At 39.2% G+C, this 23,889-nt stretch overlaps 1 protein-coding gene across 4 annotated transcripts in view; it reads left to right on the forward strand.

Annotated features, from left to right (window-relative positions):
• Positions 1–23,889, forward strand: part of LOC117420710 (stromal interaction molecule 2-like) — a 99,977-nt gene that overhangs the window by 72,997 nt on the left and 3,091 nt on the right. For all 4 annotated transcript variants that reach the window (XM_034034253.2, XM_034034250.3, XM_034034251.3 and 1 more), the window contains 7 exons: positions 12,763–12,874; positions 14,454–14,569; positions 17,454–17,631; positions 17,951–18,128; positions 18,934–19,101; positions 19,767–19,867; positions 20,011–20,249. In XM_034034253.2, coding sequence (XP_033890144.2) covers positions 12,763–12,874; positions 14,454–14,569; positions 17,454–17,631; positions 17,951–18,128; positions 18,934–19,101; positions 19,767–19,867; positions 20,011–20,249 — 1,092 coding nt within the window. The remainder of the gene's footprint in view (positions 1–12,762; positions 12,875–14,453; positions 14,570–17,453; positions 17,632–17,950; positions 18,129–18,933; positions 19,102–19,766; positions 19,868–20,010; positions 20,250–23,889) is intronic.

The following is a 23,889-nucleotide window of genomic DNA, read 5'->3' on the forward strand; positions in this document are numbered from 1 at the left end:
ATTTCCCAAGCTTTAAACATCCCAAGGAGCACTGTGCAAGCGATAATATTGAAATGGAAGGAGTATCAGACCACTGCAAATCTACCAAGACCTGGCCGTACCTCTAAACTTTCAGCTCATACAAGGAGAAGACTGATCAGAGATGCAGCCAAGAGGCCCATGATCACTCTGGATGAACTGCAGAGATCTACAGCTGAGGTGGGAGACTCTGTCCATAGGACAACAATCAGTCGTATACTGCACAAATCTGGCCTTTATGGAAGAGTGGCAAGAAGAAAGCCATTTCTTAAAGATATCCATAAAAAGTGTCGTTTACAGTTTGCCACAAGCCACATGGGAGACACACCAAACATGTGGAAGAAGGTGCTCTGATAAGATGAAACCAAAATCGAACTTTTTGGCAACAATGCAAAACGTTATGTTTGGCGTAAAAGCAACACAGCTCATTGCCCTGAACACACCATCCCCACTGTCAAACATGGTGGTGGCAGCATCATGGTTTGGGCCTGCTTTTCTTCAGCAGGGACAGGGAAGATGGTTAAAATTGATGGGAAGATGGATGGAGCCAAATACAGGACCATTCTGGAAGAAAACCTGATGGAGTCTGCAAAAGACCTGAGACTGGGACGGAGATTTGTCTTCCAACAAGACAATGATCCAAAACATAAAGCAAAATCTACAATGGAATGGTTCACAAATAAACATATCCAGGTGTTAGAATGGCCAAGTCAAAGTCCAGACCTGAATCCAATCGAGAATCTGTGGAAAGAACTGAAAACTGCTGTTCACAAATGCTCTCCATCCAACCTCACTGAGCTCGAGCTGTTTTGCAAGGAGGAATGGGCAAAAATTTCAGTCTCTCGATGTGCAAAACTGATAGAGACATACCCCAAGCGACTTACAGCTGTAATCGCAGCAAAAGGTGGCGCTACAAAGTATTAACTTAAGGGGGCTGAATAATTTTGCACGCCCAATTTTTCCGTTTTTTATTTGTTAAAAAAGTTTGAAATATCCAATAAATTTCGTTCCACTTCATGATTGTGTCCCACTTGTTGTTGATTCTTCACAAAAAATTACAGTTTCATATCTTTATGTTTGAAGCCTGAAATGTGGCAAAAGGTCGCAAAGTTCAAGGGGGCCGAATACTTTCGCAAGGCATTGTATATCTCCATAAGTTTCTGCAACCCTGGGTCTACTGATGGTTTGAGATGTTTAATATATATATTTAGGGAAAGCCAAGAAAGCACAGGTGCCTAGCTGCCAAATCAGTGCATTTAAAAAAACAAAATGCATTTAAAAACCGTGATGCACCAAAAAGACGACTCCGGTAGTTCTAGTGTTGAAATACATTATTTATTAGAAAAAATGACGCACGACTCATGCAATGCTAGAGATCTCGATAAGAGGATGCAACAAATACTTAAATTAGTATATTGCGGCTCTCAATTGACATATTTCCTCTTAGTACAATGTACACTTTGCAAACTGTCAAAACGAATTGTCAAAATAATATGTGTTCAATACTAAAGAACACTACTTATTTCACTACCCAGTGATTGGAGCAAAAAGAAAGATGGCAGACTTGACCAGTTATGCACATATACAGTAGTCTCCGCATATAAGCACACCTCCTAAGAGAACAGCTTAGGGAACACCCTTGTGATGAAACAGAACATTTCCCATTGGAAATGCTCCGGCTAAAGGAACAGGAACTTCGCTTAAAAGAACACCTTTTTGGCACCGACAATAACGATTCATTGCTGACCGATTCAAAACTGATACAGTAGTGTTTTGTAACCTGATAACTTCTCATCATCAGACTGAAATTCAAATTGTTTATTCAATCTTTTCAAAACTGACTTGTCATCGCTGCTGCATCATGTTTGTATTTTTTAACATGTGTAGGGTGGTGCTGTGTTACTAACCATTGTGTTAAAATTCATAATTACTGTTGCAGGCCCGAGCAGTGCTTGGATGTGTAGTGGCTTTAAAACAAAACCCCTTCAGGCTGTGTAGTGTGTCTAATTACAAGCCCAGCATCTCTGAAGGTTTGTTCAAAGCGCTGCACTTTATTTAAAGTGACACTAACCACAGGGCTACATATGTATGTATATATGTATGTATGTATGTACGTATGTATGTATGTATGTATGCGTGTGTGTGTGTTTAATAGAGAGAGAGAATACATGCATGTCCCCAGTCATACGTGGTTTTCACAATCACGTCGCCTTAAGTTCTAGACAAAAAATCGCCTATTGATTCACTCCATTGCCACTGTACTTTTTATGCATTCATGCATCCCTTTCTGCGATGTCATCATGCAGTGTGTTCCAGGCATAAGGTTACAAATTGTTAAAGCAATTGAACAAATTTCATTCATAATCACAAGTATATAAAACTCTAAAATATTTCCGTAATTACAAATATTGAATTGCACTATGTAACACAATTTTTGTTCCTGGGTAGTAAGTGTTATTTCCTAATTGCTTATGCCTCAAAAGTATAGAAAATGGCTATTATTCCCCACAAACTTTGCTTTTGTGACCAGGACAGTGATATTTTGAAATTTACCTATTTCCAATGAGAAAACGGGCGAATTTGTGTCTTTTCGTTCACATAAAGTCAGAAAAAAACAACATATGAATCCAAATTAACATGTATTTATACTAAAGTAATACAAAAATGACTACAAAAGATTTAGAAGTGAGTAGTTTTTCGAGATTTACGATTATACTGTAAATCACTTTCACGAATCAGCCCCCAAATGTAGTCTCCCATCATGTCCTTGTTATACTGTCCTTGGTAGCGGCGTTCAAAGTCCAGTATATCCTGGTGGAAGCGCTCGCCTTGCTCCTCCGAGTACACTCCCATGTTCTCCTTGAATTTATCAAGATGAGTATCAAGGATATGGACTTTGAGGGACATCCTACAGCCCATTGTGCCGTAGTTCTTCACCAGAGTCTCAACCAGCTCCACATAGTTTTCGGCCTTGTGATTGCCCAGGAAGCCCCGAACCACTGCGACAAAGATGTTCCAAGTCGCTTTCTCCTTACTAGTGAGCTTCTGTGGTCCGACGAAGACACCGGCTTTGACCTTTGCCTCAGACAGCTTAGGGAAGACGTCTTGAAGGTACTTGAAGGCTGCCGACTCCTTATCTAGAGCTCTGACAAATTGTTTCATAAGGCCCAATTTGATGTGCAGTGGTGGCATCAGCACCTTCCGGGGGTCCACCAGTGGCTCCCACTTGACGTTGTTCCTCCCCACAGAGAACTCGGTCCGCTGTGGCCAGTCCCGCCTGTGGTAGTGCGCCTTGGTGTCCCTGCTGTCCCAAAGGCAAAGATAGCAGGGAAACTTGGTAAAACCGCCTTGGAGACCCATCAGGAATGCCACCATTTTGAAGTCTCCTATGACCTTGATGCCATCTCAGAAAAATGCAGATATGTATCCACTTAGGCAGCTGGAACTAAACTGAACTGGTGGGCTTAAGGCCCCTGTATTTATACTACTATTTATATTACTGGAAAGTTCTAGAAAGTTCTAGAAGTTACTCCAAGTTTACTCAGCACTGAATTTATCTGGAATGTTCTGGAAAATAGGTCAATTTCAAAATATCACTGTCCTGGTCACAAAAGCAAAGTTTGTGGGGAATAATAGCCATTTTCTATACTTTTGAGGCATAAGCAATTAGGAAATAACACTTGTTGTCTAGGTAGTCTCTGTATGTATCATCGGCATCACAGCCGCGGTCTGTTGAATTTCTGTTTCAAGGTGAGTTATATAGTATCTCATTAATGAAAACCCTCCTTTTCCAAGTGCAAATTAACTCCTGCTAAATTATGACAATTAACACCGATTTGCTTTTAAATTCCCACGCAAACAAAACAAATAGTCGCAAGAAGAACTGCTTGTTAGGATTATTATTATTATTATTATTATTATTATTATTATTATTATTATTATTATTATTATTTCTTTCTTAGCAGACACCCTTATCCAAGGCGACTTACAATTGTTACAAGATATCACATTATTTTTACATACAATTACATTATTTTTTACACATTATTTTTACATACAGTTACCCATTTATACAGTTGGGTTTTTACTGGAGCAATCTTGGTAAAGTACCTTGCTCAAGGGTACAGCAGCAGTGTCCCCAAACTGGGATTGAACCCACGACCCTCCGGTCAAGAGTCCAGAGCCCTAACCACTACTCCACACTGCTGCCTATTTGGTAAATCAACATAATTTCGGAAATCACATTAGCATGATTATTTAATAACGAGATAGGCATAATCAATGAAAATGACAAAATCAGTGCTACATAATGGTTTGTTGATTAACACTGCAGTTATTATTTTACGAACTTTTGAAAGTCCTGCCCATTGTGTCCTGTGGTCAACTCAGTCTTTGAGAACCCTAAGAGAAGACTTCGCTTGCTTCCCAAGGGGTGTTCTCTTAGCCAGAGTCTACTGTATTTAAATCATTAAATTAGTGTTCAAACATGTAGAGTAATTATGTGTACCGCACTCTAGCCAATACTATCATTTTGCCCAGCTGTTTACATTTTTATCATATGTTCATAAGTCTGCTTATCATACTGTTGATTCTTTCATAGTTGATACACACATACCTTGAAGTTATCAAAGATATTGGCCCTAACTGATCTCTTATTTGATCCATGCATTTAGGTTCATAAATTGTTTATATTTTTCTCAATAATATTTCCAACAAATCATTTTTATATTTTTTGCCCTTTAAAGTTGCAATGTTCACTGTAGGTGTGCAAGCCCTTCCCTAACTAAAATATGTTTTTTCTCATATCACAAAAATGAACCAGGCTTACTGTAATATAACAGACAATTGTATGTTGGTTAACCTGCTGTGGTCAGTTCTCTTTTGGAAGTGTGTGTACACAGCTTCCTGGGTTCACAGTTGGATTGCTATTCTTGACATTTAGTCACTTACTCCCCCAAATTTTTTTTTTAATACATTATCACACTAGAAAGTAATTCCAGCTCACTGAGCCAAGTGCTGGAGTGATGGTTTACTTATTGCCATCACATTGTGTTTGACCTGTGTACCTGTGCTGGTTGCCAACAGGTTGAAATGACCAGGTCTGAAATAGTTTTAATTAGGCTTGCTACTTTTCGATTTTAATCAGTAAAGCTTGTTAAACTGAAAAAAAAAATTATATAGGATAAACGTCAGTAAAACCATTCGCTATTTTTTATTTTCTTACCAAAAATAATAATTTAGAAATCATCTCTAGTTTGTGTAGAGTTTTTTTTTTATTATTATTATTTTTTATTATTTTCTCCCCAATTTGGAATGGCCAATTATTTTTAGGCTCAGCTCACCACTACCACCCCTGCGCTGACTCGGGAGGGCGAAGACAAACACACGCTGTCCTCCGAAGCGTGTGCCGTCAGCTGACTGCTTTTTTTCACACTGCGGACTCACCATGCAGCCACCCAAGAGCTACAGTGTCAGAGGACAACGCAGCTCTCGGGCAGCTTACAGGCAAGCTTGCAGGCGCCCGGCCAGACTACAGGGGTCACTGGTACGCGGCGAGCCGAGGACACCCTGGCCGACCTAACCCTCCCTCCCCCCAGGCAGCGCTCGGCCAATTGAGTGCCACCCCCTGGAGCTCCCGTCCTCGGTCGGCAAAGGAATAGCCTGGACTCGAACCCGCGAAGTCCAGACTATAGGGCACATCCTGCACTCCACGTGGAGCGCCTTTACTGGATGCGCCACTCGGGAGCCCAAGTTTGTATAGTTTTTATACTTGCTGTCTGTCCCGTTTCCATTCTGCTCTGAATGGCTAGGGGTCGCTGTCAGTCAACTCAGTGGTCCCTTAATAGACTACTGTAGTTTCACTGTCAGTCATTTCATCCTGTTCCGACAGATCTCCTTGACTGAAGCAGCGCTAGAATGCTCTTATTTATTTAAATGACTGTCAATCATCAAGACCTGCACCAACTGTGCACTTTCATTTGCCAGCTACAGTGCCTGTCATTCAAAGAGCCTACTTTGAAATTAGCGAGTTAAGGTGTGGGTAAGCTTTAGCTATAGGTATACAGTGACAGTTACTAGTTTGATTTGAAAATGGGACCCAAGAGTAGTTCAGCTGTGCTGAAGCAGGAGAGGGGAGGAGCTCAGACTCCAAATAACAAGTGCAAGTTAGTTCTGTTCAACTGTCTAATTTTTTTGTTGCATGTTGAATAATGATAAAGGTGTTTCACTAAATGAGATGTTTCTTAATGGCATAAAAATTCTTTTTTTTTAAATCATAAAGGTCAATTTCACCCATTCTCTGCTTGAATTGATGGGGGTAAATTCTTTCAAAAATATCAATATTGATCATTGATTTGGCAAAAAAAAACAAAAAAACGAATAGTAGCAAGCCTAGTTTTAATGTAATAAATAGAATTACAGTAAGCATCATTTTAAAGTTTAAAGTGTATCGACTGTAGATTATTATTTTGTGATTGTATGAGTATGAGTTTGGTTCCATGATATTGGAACAGACTTATAACTAGTTGTGTGTGTTCTTTCTTTGTTAAAAATTACTGGGAATATGTATGATGCAGCAATTATTTGCATACAGATAATGTTAAACTGAAATGTTAGAACTTAACTGCCTCTAATAAACACATTGGTCCCTGTTTAAATTATCTTTACCCTCCTTCTCTTCTCTGTACTGAACAGACACTACAATGTACAGTGCAGTTTTTTTTTATAAGGAATCCTGAACATTTCTTGGACTGTCAGGAGAAAGTCATTCTTAGAAGTTATTTGTGCAGTTCACTTGAAAGGGTAATCCGTTCCTTTCTGAAGCACAGCCTGTTTGAAACTTGCATTTTAATTTCTGCCCCAAAAGTTTTCTTGCCAAAATTGTCATGCTCCATCTTACCAGAGGTCTTGGATAATTACTTTTCAATAAGTGCACTGTGGCCTGTATTGGAAGTCAGTGTATATTTTGTTCTCACTGACTTAGAAGCTACCATATTACAAGAAACTTGCACTTTTTAAATTCACATAGCTTTCTGTGTGGTATGCATTTGTCCCATTGCCAGATAGAGTATGCAGCACATTTCCCTTCTGTTTTGTAATTAAATTAATTGTACTGTACTGTGACAAGACACTTGCCCGATTAACACTAGAATGACCAAGGCAGTCATTTTGACTGTTTTTGGAATTGAAATTTAAATTGTGGTGCGTGTGTTTAACCCTTTGTGGTCTATTTATTCAGCGTGTCTCAGGTGCGTCAGGTCCAATTTATTTCCACACGCGCAGTTTATTTTAGACGCGCTGTTTGAAAATATATTTTTTTCACAGTAAAACAGGTTTCAAAGGTACTGCATATCAACAGGACACTCAGTACTGCATCTCCAGCCCCGCCCCACCCCTTGTTCGCTGTATTTTTCACATACCTCTTCATAGTCGTGCATACTGAAAAATCATCTCCTGATCACTCGTTTTTATCATCAAACATCCTCAATAATGTGATCCAAGACATTATTTTATTACTGTAACATCTCAAAAAGCTCTGCACATGTCCATGATATTCTTTGAGCGCTGGATGCAGAAGCAGCTATCTTGTTTGTTTATGTCTGTGTTATCTCTGTGGTGCCGGTGGCTATGTGTATTGCTCAGATCCGCCCCTTTTTTTGTCCCGCTTCTCTCGGCTCCTATCGGTCTCACTCGGCCATTGAATAGTTTTCTCAGCTTTTTCCGGAGAAAAAATGACTAGAGACCTGTGCTTTACGTCTTTTTGATGATGTCGGACAGGGTCCGACATCGGACCGGAAAGGGAAAATTGTAATGTCGGACCTGGTCTGACATTGGACCGCAAACGGTTAAGATACAGAGCTGTGCTTGACGACTTCTAAATATATGTACTAATTACACTGACAAAGAATTAGACTGCAAAAATTAGGGAGATAAAATACCATCATACCTATTCCGACCAGGATCTGTCAAATTGACCCCTACATATTAAACATACTATAACAATGAAATGTTGTGGTATTATTTGTATTTATCAGTCGGGACCTGCTGCCGTGTATTGAAGATTATATCAGTCTGCATTCCTCAAGTGAGCGGTCTTCTGACATTTCTGTTGTTTCAATGAGCCTCCTGATAGCTCATCAATCAGCCTTTACAGCTCACGGTGCCCGTCTATCTGTCCGTGTGATAATAGTCTATCACCTGTGTGAGCCACTACTTTTCTCCTCTATGTTTTAGATGCACTCTGGTTACTCTGGCCTCCTCAAAACACACCTGTTCAGACAGCATCTGATTAGACCATCTTGATTAGACACCTGCTAACTTTGGCTGTCTGCCCAGACGCCAAGATACGAGAGACTGCAAATGTGCTTTAAGCTGTATCAAAATATGAAAATAAAACTTTAACACAGAAGTAAAGAAACTTATTATCAAATACCTAATTAATACTTTATGCAGAATCTCATCTCCTACACTGAGAAGGCTTTTTGACTGCGTGGAATCTCTTTGCTATCCTTAAAAAAATTGGATTTGGTCAAAACTTTATTTCTTGGATAAAATTACTCTATTACCCAGTTGCCTTGGTTCGTACCAACAATATAAACTCAGGATATTTTTCTTTTTCAGCGTGGAACCCGATACCCCCTATCCCCTCTATTATTTGCCATTGCAATTCAGCCCCTTGCTGCTCCCCTTCGCAGTAATCAGCTTGTTAGAGGGGTGGTTCGTGGATCTCCTTCTTTATTTATCTGGCCCTTCTACATCCTCCCCTCGTGTTTTTTCAAGTCACTGGATACACTTATCTTTCATATGGAATAAGAAAAACCTGCATATTCGTAGGTCCTTCTTTAAAAGGCCTAAATGGTTGGGAGGATTGGCCTTGCTCAACTTTCAATTTTATTATTGGTCAGCTAATATTCGTTGTATCAGATACTGGCTCCACCATCATCTACAGCAGACAGGGCCTGCCTGGCTACTGATTGAAGCTGCCTCCTGTCAGCCTACATCTTTACCAGCATTGATATGTTCCTCACTGCCGCTTTCCTTTACACAGTTTAGTTCTAATCCTATAGTAAAACATTCTCTTAAAATTTGTGCCCAGTTTAGACAGAATTTTGGTTTTCAATCTCAATCAATGTTCTCTCCCATTGCTATGAATCATAATTTTGCACCCTCTTTGAATGTTTCCTTCCTGCATGGCATGGTAAGGGTCTGCAATTTGTGAAAGATCTGTATATTGATGATAATTGTGCTTCTTTTTGAGCAACTTTCTCAAAATTGTAATATTCCAAATACACACTTCTTTCGGTACTTGCAGATTTGACACTTTGTGTGTAGTAAGGTGACTCATTTCCCCAATTTACCTGTTGAATCCCCCATCAATTCTCTACTTAACCCTTTGAGTAGTGAGTTCTAAAATGCACTCCTACAGGAGTGAGGTTTTTCTTCTGTCTTCTGCATGCGCTTGATTATTATGAGTACGGCATACAAACAAGCTGAAAGCTATATGTTTGTATGTATGTAATGAATACTGACGAAATACAGACAAATAATTTTTACCGTAAATAAATAAAACAAATAAATATATTTTTTATTTAGTCATAGGGAAAGGTTTTGACTAAAAAAATAACAGGTAGGCAGTAAAGAATAAACAACTTGGTGGAACAACCACAACAGCACATCCTAACAAGAAAAAGAGAGAGAGAGAGAGAGAGAGAGAGAGAGAGAGAGAGAGAGAGAGAGAGAGACATGAATAAATCATATCCAGGTAAACATTGAATTGAATTTAAATTGGAATCTGAATTCAGTGTTATTACTAATACTTCTTTCTCACTGAGCGATTTTCGCCAGTTTAGAAACACAGTTGACATTTTTTTGACTCGGTTTATTATATGTAATTCAGTCAATATCTGGCAGAGGGCGCAACAGACCAATAAAAGGTGTTACAGAAATCTAGTGTTATAATATTATGTGATCAGGGGTTGTGTAGGCTCAGTAATTCAAGTTTAAAGTTGCAGAACGTACCGGTACGTTTGTACTCCCCGGGGACCAGAGAGTAGCGAATGTACCGGTACTTTCGTACTACTCAAAGGGTTAAACTTTATCCTCAATGTAGGGGTATGGTTTCTAAAATTTACAATTCTATTTTTTTCCTTACATTGTCCTTCAATAACTGCTATAAGGGCTGCCTGGGAGCAGGACCTTGGCTTTAATTTTACAGACGATATTATTTTGTCGCATCCACATGTCCAAAACTAAACATTTGTCCTAATATTGATCCTACATGTGATAGATGTAAGCAGGCTCCAGCCTCATTGATCCATATGTTCTGGACCTGTCCCAGGCTAGACGCATTTTGGAACTTTGTCTTTGAGACCTTCTCCCAATTTTTTTATTTACCCATTGACTCCATATCACTGATATTTGGCATTGCACCTGACGGGCTACCTTTGTCCAAACTCCAATCCCGCCTCCTTATTTTGATGAATTGGAGGCAGGCTGCCCCACCCTCTCATGTTCATTGGATTAGAGACATCTTGCAATTCCTCAAACTTTAAAAAAATCAGATTTACTCTTAAGGGATCTAGTATTAAATTCTATACTGCATGGCAGCCCTTTCTCTCATATTTCGATACCTTACAACTTACAGCCCCCACTCCCTAACTCCTATTATTGTTGAGTGCACTTTCTCGCAATAGTCTGAGACCCAACTCTTTCCTTTTTTTTCTTCTTTCCTCTCTCTGTAGGGTCCTGTATTTAATGCAGGTACTTTTGTTTGTTTACTATATGCTGTACACGTGTAGGTAATGCTAATAAGATGATTTAGCCTATACATTTATTTATTTATTTATTTACTTATTTTATTTTCAATTATGTCACCAAATAGTAATACAGTTTTTCAATGACTCTTTTTCCGTCATTGTTTCTGTATTATATCTTACCTTATTTTGTCTTTTTTTTATGTTTGGAAGCAGAAAATTAATTTAAAAAAAAATTGAAATAATGTGCATGTCTTGTATATTGCTGCTGCATTTTTTAACGTGTGTAGGGGTGCTGTGTTAATATAGTTTGATAGTTAGTCTATTAACGTTAGTTTGTCTGTTGCTTTATTAGTATAGTATATTAACATACACTTACCTATTGCTTTTCTTTTGATTATTCAGTTGATGCACTTGCATCATTACAAGTAATACATATTTATTTATTGCTTTATTCATATTGTGTCTGGTGGCTAACTCTCCATCTTAGAGAATACTTTGGCTATAAGAACACTTCACTTGCTTCCTGAGGGGTGTTCTCTTAGCCGGAGACGACTGTATTTTATATATATACAGTGGTTTGCAGAAGTAGTCACCCCCCTGCAAAATTCAAAGGAATACGGTAACCATTTTAGCGGTCTTTTATCCGTAATCAATAAAACAACAGCGCTCTCTTGTAAAGGAAGAGAGAAAACGTGGAGAAACAAAAGGTCCTCCCTAGAGGACAGAATTAAAGTTATTAAACTTGTAAAGACAGTAAGTGCCAGAAAAACTGCTGAAAAATTTGGCACTAGAAAGACGCAGATACAGCATTTTGAAACGGAAAGAACTAGGGCTTGAAGTTTTAGGTTTTTATTTTTGTTCACGTGACCGTGTTTTGCGCCTATTCAATATCTTAATTAAACTCAGAAAAAGCTGTTAATTACTAAACAAAGTCGCTTCCTTTTACCTTGATGTCCTGATTGACTTGCTGATTCTGTCTCACCGTCTTCATTATTCGAACACAAGAGCAAGCAATGACATTAATCACTTCCCCCAGATGCTACTGTAACTTGCATTTCGTTCTCGCACTTGCCTGGGAACTAGGTAGCTTCCAATGTGTCAGTTTCGTGTTGTGTTGTTCATTCCCGCTAATTTAACAGAATGCTTTCATAATTAGGATGTAGCGGCTTAAGACTTAAAGGCAAACCGTTAAAAGGAAAATAAACAACGAAAAATTCAAGCCATACTTGAGAGTATGAAAACAATGTGTGCGGTAATCGAAAAAGATCATATGCTTATGCTGGCTTTGGTTTCAGGATGCAATGAATCAACACGTACCTGAAAGGCAGACACAGGCATTGAAATTTGCAAAGAATTTAAAACATTTTGTGTGACCTGAGAAAGGCAAGCACTCATTACTTTCACAAAATAATTTGTTTTGTAAATGCATTATCTAAATGAATGTTATTAAATTACATACTTCCTTTTGTTCATATTACATCTGCTGGCTTTTATAGTGTATGTAAGACATACATAATTACAGGAAAGCATGTCAGAGATAAATAAAAAAGTTATGGGCCCTCTTTTAAGAGACCACCTATGTTAAGAGACCACTATTAGACTGTCCCTTGAGTGGTTTCTTAATACACGTTTGACTGTATGTATATATAAAAATAATCTATGGAGAGGAACAGTAGAACCAGGTTTTTGATTATTTATGTAAGGTTTCTTCCTGAGTTGTATCAGTTTTCCTTTCTAGTTTTAGAACCAAAATGGGTTAATATTACAGTATATATAAACAATAGTGTAGTATACAGTTGTTACTAATATAGTTTAATACTAGCTAACAATAGCTCAGTTTGGTCTTGATTCACATTATGCCTGGTTTGAATGGTTCTGTTGCAACATGAACTACAGTTTTCAGTATTATAAACATCTTGTGTCAGCTACATACATTTATGAAACAGATTATTTGAATCCATAATAACAAGTGTAAATCTTTTTCTTACAGTACACAACTGGACATTGGAAGAAACAGTGCAGTGGGTGGTTGAGTTTGTTGAACTGCCTCAGTACGAGACCAATTTTAGGGATTACAAAGTCAACGGTAACACCCTGCCACGGTGAGTCACTTTGGTAGAACATTCCTAGCTCATCTTACACTAAATACACACACACACAATGCTTGGCACTGAACTTATCTTGGTTTATAAAGCATTTGTCACATTTCCTGTAAGTCAGTTTGAGTAATATGAGTCCAATAAGATTCTAACATGTGTCAGCGTGGGGCCAACCCTGCAGCTGTCCACCTGAGCTCACCAGGCACCTGGCCTGTAGGGTCCGCTGTAGCGTGATGAGGAGAAACACTCCCTGCGGGAGCACCAGAGCCAAAACATGCTCCCTCCAGAATCTCCAGCTAAGACCGGCGACTTTGCACAGCGCGAACCTGCACTGCCCTGACTGTTGCAAAGGATGTTGGCCTTTTTTATACCTTTCAGCTCTAATTTTGTATTTACAGCAGTAGCAGTTTTCTAAAAAGGTTGCATCTACTGTATGGTAGTTAGAAAAGCTGCATCTATGTCCTGTGTATCAATGTACAATTATGTTTAGTGTTTTTGGAGTACAACCTAGGTTTCTTACTCTGTTTGATTTTACTGAAGTGAAGGAATATTGTCAAGAATTCTGTATGTCTTGACTCAACACTGCAGACTGCTGGTAATGAAAGAAATCAACACAGAGCTACAAAAGCTTGCAGAAGAAACACATTAGTTATACACTGAATCAAACACACCAGGCTATACATTTCGAGCTGGCTGTCAAAAAAGTTGATACAAATCCGAAACATACCAAATATTGTATTCCAAACACCGTTTTTAAAATTACCCCAAGGAACCCCAAATGTAGTGTTCTTTAATGGTAGGAAATTAGAATTAATTGTCCTTAATAAAACTGCTGACTGTTGCAACAGGCTAATGTGATTACTTTTCAGTGACCACTAAAAGTGAATTTCAAACAGAAATGTATGGTAATTCATTAATAATTTAATCCATGTATAGAAGTCATGATTATACCCTTTGATTTCTATCTCTTTCAAGAAACAGAACGAGTGAAAGTTGTATTGTTCTTATTTTATATTGCAGGGGACAACAGAACCAGCAATGGATGCTGATTATAGAAGTACTTTAATTAAACACTAGAAGTGTCAACCATTTTACCTGGTTTGAAGATTGATATCTGCTATTTAAATATTGAAAATTGAACTCTCAAAGATAAATAATTACTTTATTTAATACAACCAAACACATTAGCCACATGTTACTCATTATTTATTGACTGAATGTAAAATGGATATTATAAAAACAACCAGTAACTATTTGATATATGCACTCTATTTTGAGGCATTTGCAAAACGATTTCCTTCTTTCAGAATAAAAAATGTAACTGTATAAAAAAGAAAAATCTGTTGCAGAACCAGTTATTTTACTGAGTAGTTTTATGTTATTAAAATTATTTTATTCCAGTCTCTATACTATACGTAGGTCAGACTGGTTTCTGGTTGAAAGGCAAGAAAACCTATTGCTTTTAGAAACTCTTGATGAAGTTCTACACACTTTCATCATGCAATACATTGCAAGTAAAAGTATAAGGCTATTGTATGTATTCATTGATTTTGTTTGTTTGTTTGTTTTTTTCTTGTTATAGGATTGCTGCTAATGAACCTGCATTTATGACGTCCCAGTTGAAAATCTTGGATCAGCGCCACAAGCAGAAACTAAATCTCAAGGCCCTAGATGCTGTGTTATTTGGCCCCCCTCTTCGTTAGTATAAGCTAGTTTATTTGGTTTATTGATTTATTTAAGAAACAAGTGTGTTGCAAAGCCAATCTTTATACTAGGGATAACAGTCAGTTTAATGTTTCAAGAGTACTCATGCCTTCTATGGATCCTTGTGGCGGAGTGTCCCGTCCCTATTTATTATTATTTGTATTTTTGTTTGCGGCGCAGTTAAAAGCGCTGTGTCTTTTATTATTTATATTTAAAAACCTGTGAGAATGTGGCTGGAGCCTCAACAAGGTAATTGTTTTATTGATAATTAATTAAGGCTCCAGCCACAGCTTAAAAGAACCCGCTCCAGGCTAATCGGGGCATTTTTCCTTTGAGCCAGAGACAGGAGTACTATAGAGCGAGAGAATACACCCAAAGCAACTGCTACCGCTGTACCACACGGTATTTGTTTGTTCGTTTATTTTGGCCATCGAGTCCTTTTGTTTTGTGTAAGTGTTTTGTTTATTATTTGATTTATTATTAAAAGCCGAGCGCAAACGCGTCTTGTTCCCGTACCCACCTTTGCTGCCTTTGTTTTTGTGTTGCTCCTTCCTGGTCCGTGACGTCACTTCAAGCCAGACTGTCACAATCCTAAATTAAAAACATCATGTACAGTGCTCCCTCGCTATAAGGCTCTCGCTTATAATGCTCCTCGGATAGAACGCTCCTACAGCATGTCCCCCAATTCCCTATACTAGTGATTCATGCAATATTTCTACAGTAAATACAGTACCGGTGTTGTTGAAACAAACAACTTCTCAGTCTAACTTCTGTTTCTGTCTCTCCCTTTTGATACAGTATCTGAACTGAAGAAAAGCTGCGGTGGCACTTTATAACACAGACATCTGATTCAGTATTTGTTTTATAATTAAATAAATATTAGGCCTACTGTATGCTTATCTTTCCTACTTTTTTGCTGTGAGAGGAGCTGCAGCTTTCTCTAGGAGACGAGACGCTTCAGCTTTGCTTCAGCCCCGCTCCGGCAGCCGAACCTAGGGCAAGCCCATTCCCTCTTCCCCTCTCCCGACCCGCTTTCTTCGGACTTAGTTTGCTTGTCTGTCGCTTCGAACTGAACTCCCGACTGCCGTTTAGTCAGGCTATTTATAGTTTAAACACTGCTAGTTAAAATGATCCATGAGTGGGAATGTTACCTTTTTTATTTTTTTTAAATATAGCGTTGATTACACGGTGCTTTATCCATGGTTAATTCACGGAAAGTTACATTTTTGCTTCACTGTATGTGCATTAATAGAGAGGGATTTATTTTATTTTGTATTTTAGATGTGTGTTGTGTGTCCCGCGGCGCCCCCACCCCCTCCCCTGTTTATAACGCTCTTCGGTTACAATGCTCATATTATGTGTCCCCCAAGACCCGCGTTATAGCGAGGGAGCACTGTATTCCTCTTGAGATAAACTTTAATTTAATGTCCTACAAATCAAGTATTTTGCCTTTAGTTGATTTCAGTACAGCAGACCGATTTCAAACAGCCTCCTGCTTTGGGCTGACATGCAAATAAATACCACAACTTGCTATGCACACTGAAAACTGAAAGCAGCACTAAAGCTAAATGCCCCATATCCTTACAGTATACACAGCGCAGCTGATGGTGTGTTTCACAAAATTACTTTGTGGATAGGGAATGTTTATTCTCTTCACTTTTCTTAGGTTCTAACCAGACAGGACAGTTTCCACATGCTGCTGCACAGTTAGTTAGAAGCCAAAATCAATGAGCATTTGAGGCTTTAGCAGGAGTTGCATTTGGCAATGCCAGAATTAGTATCAGTATCAAAGACAATGGTATAGTGAGGCAAATAGAATGTAGTAGACAGATCTAGTTTCCAGGGCTACCAGAAAGACCAGAGTTTCTTTTTGTAGAATATGAATTTCACAACATTGTGTACCCAGACCATATTATTAAAAAGCACTAAGCACACAAAAAAGCAGATAACAGAATAAAACAACAGAATAACTAATGCAATTGTTTCAGTGTCTTTAGGCGGATTTACACATACACAACTTGAGCAAGACTGGGGCGAGGCGAAACGATAGGGCAAACAAAGTGTTTACAAATCAGTGTCTAAGGACAACCTCAGCTTTGCGTTTGGTGCGATGAACGATGGGTGCATTCACACATACCAGAGGCAAGTGAGGTGATAAAAGGAGCAGGCCGACCTAACCCTCCCTCCCCCCGGACGACGCTCGGCCAATTGAGCGCCGCCCCCTGGGAGCTCCTGTCCATGGTCGGCTGTGGAATAGCCTGGACTCGAACCGGCGAAGTCCAGGCTATAGAGCGCATCCAGCACTCTAGCGAGTGCTTTTACTGGATGCGCCACTCAGGAGCCCCTTGCCCTGCATTTCTAACTGTATATTCATATTCTGTAACTTGCTACTGCCATGTTGCCAGTGAAATGTTCCTCCAGTGCAGTTGTGATTGACAAAACAATTTTCCTCTCCCCACACTCGCTGCTTCATTGTGATTGGCTACAATGTACAGCTGCAGTGAGTACAGATGGAAAAAAATCACTGGAGAGTGATCAAGGAAAGTTGCCTTGCTGTGTGGTGTGGACACATTGAAATAATGGGAGGCAATTTTTTGGCTTTTTGTGTCACTCGTCTCGCCTCACTTTAGTTGTGTATGAGTAAATCAGCCTTTATACTGAAAACAAAATAAAAATGTGCAGAGATATTTTACATTAGATTTGTTTTCTGGTTTGAGTTGAGTTTTATTTCATGTAGTGTTTGAGCAGTGTGCAGTTTTGAGTGGAGTTATCTATCCCAGACCTGTGTACAGCCAGCACCAGATGAATCAAACTTTAATTATATTACTGCAAAATATACTTTGCAAATGAAAATAAACATATAGATTTTGTCTTTAAGGTCATTCCCACAACTGGCTGAAGGATTTTGTCCTGATGATTTCTATTATTATTGGTGTTGGAGGCTGCTGGTTTGCTTATGTTCAAAATAAATCCTCTAAGGAACACATTTCAAAAATGATGAAAGATTTAGAAAGCCTCCAAAGCGCAGAGCAGAGCCTTCAAGAGCTACAGCAACGGTAAGCAGGTTTTAATCAGACATGCAGTTACATTTGTTTAAAGCTATCTCTGTTAATATTGCTTTGCCTTTTTAAAAAAATGTTTGAATAGGGTTAATTATTGTACAGTATAGCGTACTGGTATAGTGTGTTTTTGAAAGACAGTGGACTACTAGCATGGCTTTTAATGAGGAGTTCTGGTTTTAGTCCATATTACTGCCTTATGACACCAAGAAACCACAGCAGGAACCAAATATAGCAGGTTGTTTTTTGCCCCAAGCTCATTAAAAAAAATGTTGTTGTCTTTTTCCTGCTATTGTTTTCATTTTGTCTCATTTAGACTTGAAAAAGCCCAGGAGGAAAATCGAACAGTTGCTGTGGAGAAGCAAAATCTAGAGCAAAAGATGAAAGACGAGATTAGCGATGCCAAGAGGGAAGCGCATCGGCTGCGGGCACTGAGGGAGGGGGCAGAGAGTGAGCTGAGCCGGCTCAAGTATGCAGAAGAGGAGCTGGTTCAGGTACAGATTGCAGCAAGCATTAGATTGTACAAATCTTGCTGCAGCACATTATAACAAGGCTTTCATGGGATAAGACTTAAATTTGAGTCACTATATGTTGTAGTTGTTAAACTGTGCTACAATTGAGCAATCCAGGGAAAACCACAACTAATATTGTCCTGTCCCGGGCTACCAAAAAAACAGATTTTGGTCCCACTTTTGAAACAGAGAAGTGTACAGGTTGTTGTTTTATATTTTTCTTAATACCATAAAAACCGCTCAGATGGAGCTGCAGTATAAATATTAATGTTTAGGTCGCTTTAGTAACTTGCTAACATGTCTTTCTTGCACTAATGGTTTCAATAACAGCAATAGAAAAAATATGTGTACCAAAACAAATGTCTTTAGACATTTCACACAGCATGGTATGACATGATTTAAGAGCAGTGATTGTGAAATGAGAGCTTGTTGTCAAACTTGTAACTTTATTGCCAGAGGAACAAAATATAAATTAAAAAAGTTGGGAATTGGGAAGAAAGAGTTAATACATGTTTATTAGACCTAACTTGGCTCAAGGCCGCTCATGGCATGAGGCATCCTGACTGTGAGACTCTTTCTTACGATCCTCCTTTTTGTTGTTTAATGAATAAATGTTATACATGTACAATAGAGCTAACATCAAGGTAGTAAGTGTTAGATTCAAAGTAAGCCCTGACAGCAGCATTCGTGTTCAAGTATTGAACCCCTGGCCTGTAGGTGCTGCTGCCCCCACTTTGGGAAAATGTTTCCCTATGACATAAACTTGCTTGTCTTTACTCATTTGTAGGTCCGTATGGCACTATTGAAGGCAGAGAAAGAGTTTGAAATGCATGGGGATTGGTCAGTGGCTGAGGCTTTGCAGAAGTGGCTCCAGCTGACACATGAGGTGGAGGTGCAGTACTATAATATCAAGAAACAGAATGCTGAACTGCAGTTATCCATCGCCAAGGAAGAGGTAAACAAGCTGCCAGATTTCAAATAACCATGATTTCTTTTCCCTTTATGACATATCTTGTTTTACAGGTGATTTATTCCATCAGAAATGTTTTGGTCTGAATTGGGATCAATGTAATACCTGTAAACCTGAAGACCACTTATTTGAACCCCTGCCTTTGGGAAACAAATTAATGTTGTGTCTAAAACAACAACACCTGTGTAGCATTTAGGCATTACACGTTGCAGCTTCAAACAGGGTGACTTTCTCTAGAATTTTTTATTAAAACATTTCACAAAACAACTATGTAAGTTACACCTTGTGTAGGGTGACCAATGACTAAATTCCTCTTGCAACTGTCTAATCAAAGTGAAAGAAAAAAAAAACTTCAGTGTTTAGTGTTTTGCATAAAAAAGCACATTTTTGGTTCCTCAATATCTCTAGTATGGTTAAAAAAATAGATGTATCACACCACAGTGGGGATCACATTTTAGCTGATAAGAAACACATTATCGGGCTCACACAGATGACCGCACAGACATTGCAGTGCACTTTTGTTGTATATACTTTGTAAATAAAAAAGGTGTTGCAAGACTTAACCTCTCCACCTTCCAGGCATTAGATTTGTGGTGTGTCTCAGTTTTCTACACCACTGGTATTACATGTCTCTGTGAATTCCTTTTTAGGCAGAGAAGATAAAAAAGAAGAGGAGTTCTGTCTTTGGGACACTACATGTAGCCCATAGCTCCTCTCTGGATGAGGTTGACCACAAAATTCTTGAAGCAAAGTAAGATGAGTAACTTTACTTTTTTGTCTGCTGCGGTCAATCAGTTGAAATACTGAATGTTTAATTGTAGAACCTTTTCTTAAACCATAAGACCAACTATCTTTTATGTGTTAAACGGACTATGTTTTTTTTTTTGCTTTCAGAAAAGCGCTGTCTGAGGTAACAGCTTGCTTGCGTGAGCGTCTACATCGCTGGCAGCAGATTGAGAAGCTCTGTGGCTTTCCGATAGTTCACAACTCAGGGTTACCCACCTTGACAGCCACGCTCTACTCAGAACACAGCTGGGTAGTCATGCCAAGAGTCTCCGTCCCACCATACCCTATTGCTGGTGGAGTCGATGACTTAGACGAAGATACTCCTCCAATCATTCCACAGTTTCCCAGTACGTCCTAATCCAAGGAGTTGTATAGTTATGATAGATAAGATTAAATTATTTGTTTAAATTTTAAAAAGAGGTCCAAGCCTGGCATTTTACTTACTTTTAACCCTTTGCGGTCCATTTATTCAGCACGTCTCAGGCGCGTCAGGTCCAATTTATTTTCACACACGCAGTTTATTTTAGACGCGCTGTTTAAAAGTATTTTTTTTCACAGTAAAACAGGTTTAAAAGGCACTGCATATCAACAGGACACTCAGTACTGCATCTCCAGCCCCGCCCAACCCCTTGTTCGCCATATTTTTTACATACCTCGTAATAGTAGTACATACCGATAAATCACCTCCTGATCACTCGTTTTATCACCAAATGCCTCAATAATGCGATCCAAGTCATTATTTTATTATTATAACACCTAATAAAAGCTCTGCAAATGTCTGTGATATTCTTTTGAGCGCTGGATGCAGAAGTAGCTATCTTGTTTGTTTATGTCCGTGTTTGTCTATGTGGTGTTGGGGCTATGTGTATTCATGAGATACGCCCCCCCCCCCTTTTTTTTTTTTCTCCCCGGCTTCTCTCGGCTCCTATTGGTCTCACTCGGCCATTGAATGGTTTTCTCAGCTTTTTCTGGAGAAAAAACGACTAGAGACCTGTTTTTTACATCTTTTTGATGATGTCGGACAGGGTCCGACATTGGACTGGAAAGGGAAAATTGCAATGTCAGACCAGGTCCGACATAGGACCGCAAAGGGTTAAACACAAACATATTCAAAATTTAGAAAGATTGAAATCAGCATTTCTTAACCATGTAATTGTAATTTTTAACTGAATGATATACTGGTTTTACTATATGTAAAACATATTCTTATTAAACTAGTAAGATAACACCATGTAACCAATTTTTTTTTTTTTTTTTTTTTTGGTTCCTGGGTAGTAAGTTTTATTTCCTAATTGCTTATGCCTCAAAAGTATAGAAAATGGCTATTATTCCCCACAAACTTTGCTTTTGTGACCAGGACAGTGATATTTTGAAATTTAACTATTTTCCAGAACATTCCAGATAGATTCAGTGCTGAGTAAACTTGGAGTAACTTCTAGAACTTTCTAGAACTTTCCAGTAATATAAATAGTAGTATAAATACAGGGGCCTTAAGCCCACCAGTTCAGTTTAGTTCCAGCTGCCTAAGTGGATACATATCTGCATTTTTCTGAGATGGCATCAAGAGGCTGCAATGGTGGCATTCCTGATGGGTCTCCAAGGTGGTTTTACCAAGTTTCCCTGCTATCTTTGCCTTTGGGACAGCAGGGACACCAAGGTGCACTACCACAGGCGGGACTGGCCACAGCGGACCGAGTTCTCTGTAGGGAGGAACAACGTCAAGTGGGAGCCACTGGTGGACCCCCGGAAGGTGCTGAGGTCACTACTGCACATCAAATTGGGCCTTATGAAACAATTTGTCAGAGCTCTAGATAAGGAGTCGGCAGCCTTCAAGTACCTTCAAGACTTCTTCCTTAAGCTGTATGAGGCAAAGGTCAAAGCCGGTGTCTTCGTCGGACCACAGATAAAGAAGATCCTGGAGTGCAATGAATTCCCCAAGAAGCTCACTAGTAAGGAGAAAGCGGCTTGGAACAGCTTTGTCACAGTGGTTCGGGGCTTCCTGGGCAATCACAAGGCCGAAAACTATGTGGAGCTGGGTGAGACTCTGGTGAAGAACTACGGCACAATGGGCTGTAGGATGTCCCTCAAAGTCCATATCCTTGATGCTCATGTTGATAAATTCAAGGAGAACATGGGAGCGTACTCGGAGGAGCAAGGCGAGCGCTTCCACCAGGATATACTGGACTTTGAACGCCGCTACCAAGGACAGTATAACGAGAACATGATGGGAGACTACATTTGGGGGCTGATTCGTGAAAGTGATTTACAGTATAATCGTAAATCTCGAAAAACTACTCACTTCTAAATCTTTTGTAGTCATTTTTGTATTACTTTAGTATAAATACATGTTAATTTGGATTCATATGTTGTTTTTTCTGACTTTATGTGAACGAAAAGACACAAATTCGCCCATTTTCCCATTGGAAATAGGTGAATTTCAAAATATCACTGTCTGGTCACAAAAGCAAAGTTTGTGGGGAATAATAGCCATTTTCTATACTTTTAAGGCATAAGCAATTAGGAAATAACACTTACTACCCAGGAACAAAAATTGTGTTGCATAGTGTAATTCAAGTTGTGTTTGATTGTCTTGAAGACATCTGATGCATACAAGCACATGTAGAATGATAACATAGGAAAAAGGTCAGACATTCCCAGTAGTGTAGTTACAGGTATTTTGACAATCTTCTGAGCTAAAATATTGTAAAGACGTTGTGCTTTCAATGTTCACAATGGGGCATTTCAGCATTACCTATGTGCTCGTCTACATTCCGCAATGCGTGCCTATGGGGTGCCCTGGGGTACCGAGCTGCCTTCACACATATTACACAGTATTCTAGTTAAGGGGGGAAAATCAAAGGGCTTGGTGACCACACTTTATACCCTCCTTCTCCAGGCATCATACAAACCTTTGGTGATTAATACTGTTTGGAAAAGGGACTTATCCTTTGTAGATAAAGAAATATCTTGGGTCACAGTATGGAATAATTTAAGGACAGCTTCTAAGAATCCTAATCATCAGCTTATCCACTTCAACTTTCTTCATAGAACATACTTAACCACTTGCAAAAGATGTCATATGAAACTGGCCCCTACTCCCCTCTGCATGCTCTGTCCCTAGGGTACCGTAGGTACATTCTTACATATGGTCTGGGAATGTCCTGATGTGCTTGTGTTCTGGAAGCAGGTCTCTACAACCCTATCTGTTATTCTTGATAGTGAGATTCCTTGTTCACCTAAAATATTATTATTAGATGATGACTCTTCACTTGATCTTTCTGTTAATCAAAAACGGATCTGGTTAGCCGGCATCACTGCAGCTAAAAAAATGATAGCCCTTCGCTGGCAGCCCCCCCACTCCCTTCCCTGGCGTCAATGGATTCTCTCTTTCCTGGACATTGTTCATTTTGAGCTTTCCACCGCTCGGATCCATGGGGCCGGGGAGGGGACTGTGTGGGCCTGGGAGTCGGCTTCAGACTTTATCAAGACTTTCCTGGACAGACCTTCACCTGTTATTGACTGAATTCTGCTTCTAGGGTCCTTCTTGGAGTGGGCGGGGTGGGTTGGATGGGGTGGGAGTTGCCATCGGGGGGGTAGGGGTCTAATTGTTTTGTGTATTGTATTGTTTTCTTTAATTAAATTTAAAAAAAATTGATCACAAAAAAAAGCATTACCTATGTGCCTCCAAGTATGCAAACTAGGGACAGCGGTCAAATGTGACAGGAGCAAATGCGACAGGAAAGGAGGCCTAGAAATACTAATGGTTAATTATTCTATAGCCACTTGGTATTTAAGGAGGGGAAAAGCCTTTGTTTAGGTGTGCAGGTGAGTTCGGAACTGGGTTTATACTGTTTTGGAAAACTTCAGTGAAGGCAAAAGCCCAGCCTACAGTCGCTTGTTGTACTGTTTTGTTTAAACCTTTTTTTTTTTGGCCCTTGTGCCTGTTTATTTGTTCCTGTTTGTGGCTAAAGTGTGCAGCAGCGCTTA

Source organism: Acipenser ruthenus, chromosome 1 (assembly GCF_902713425.1).
Source record: "Acipenser ruthenus chromosome 1, fAciRut3.2 maternal haplotype, whole genome shotgun sequence".
NCBI lineage: Eukaryota > Metazoa > Chordata > Actinopteri > Acipenseriformes > Acipenseridae > Acipenser > Acipenser ruthenus.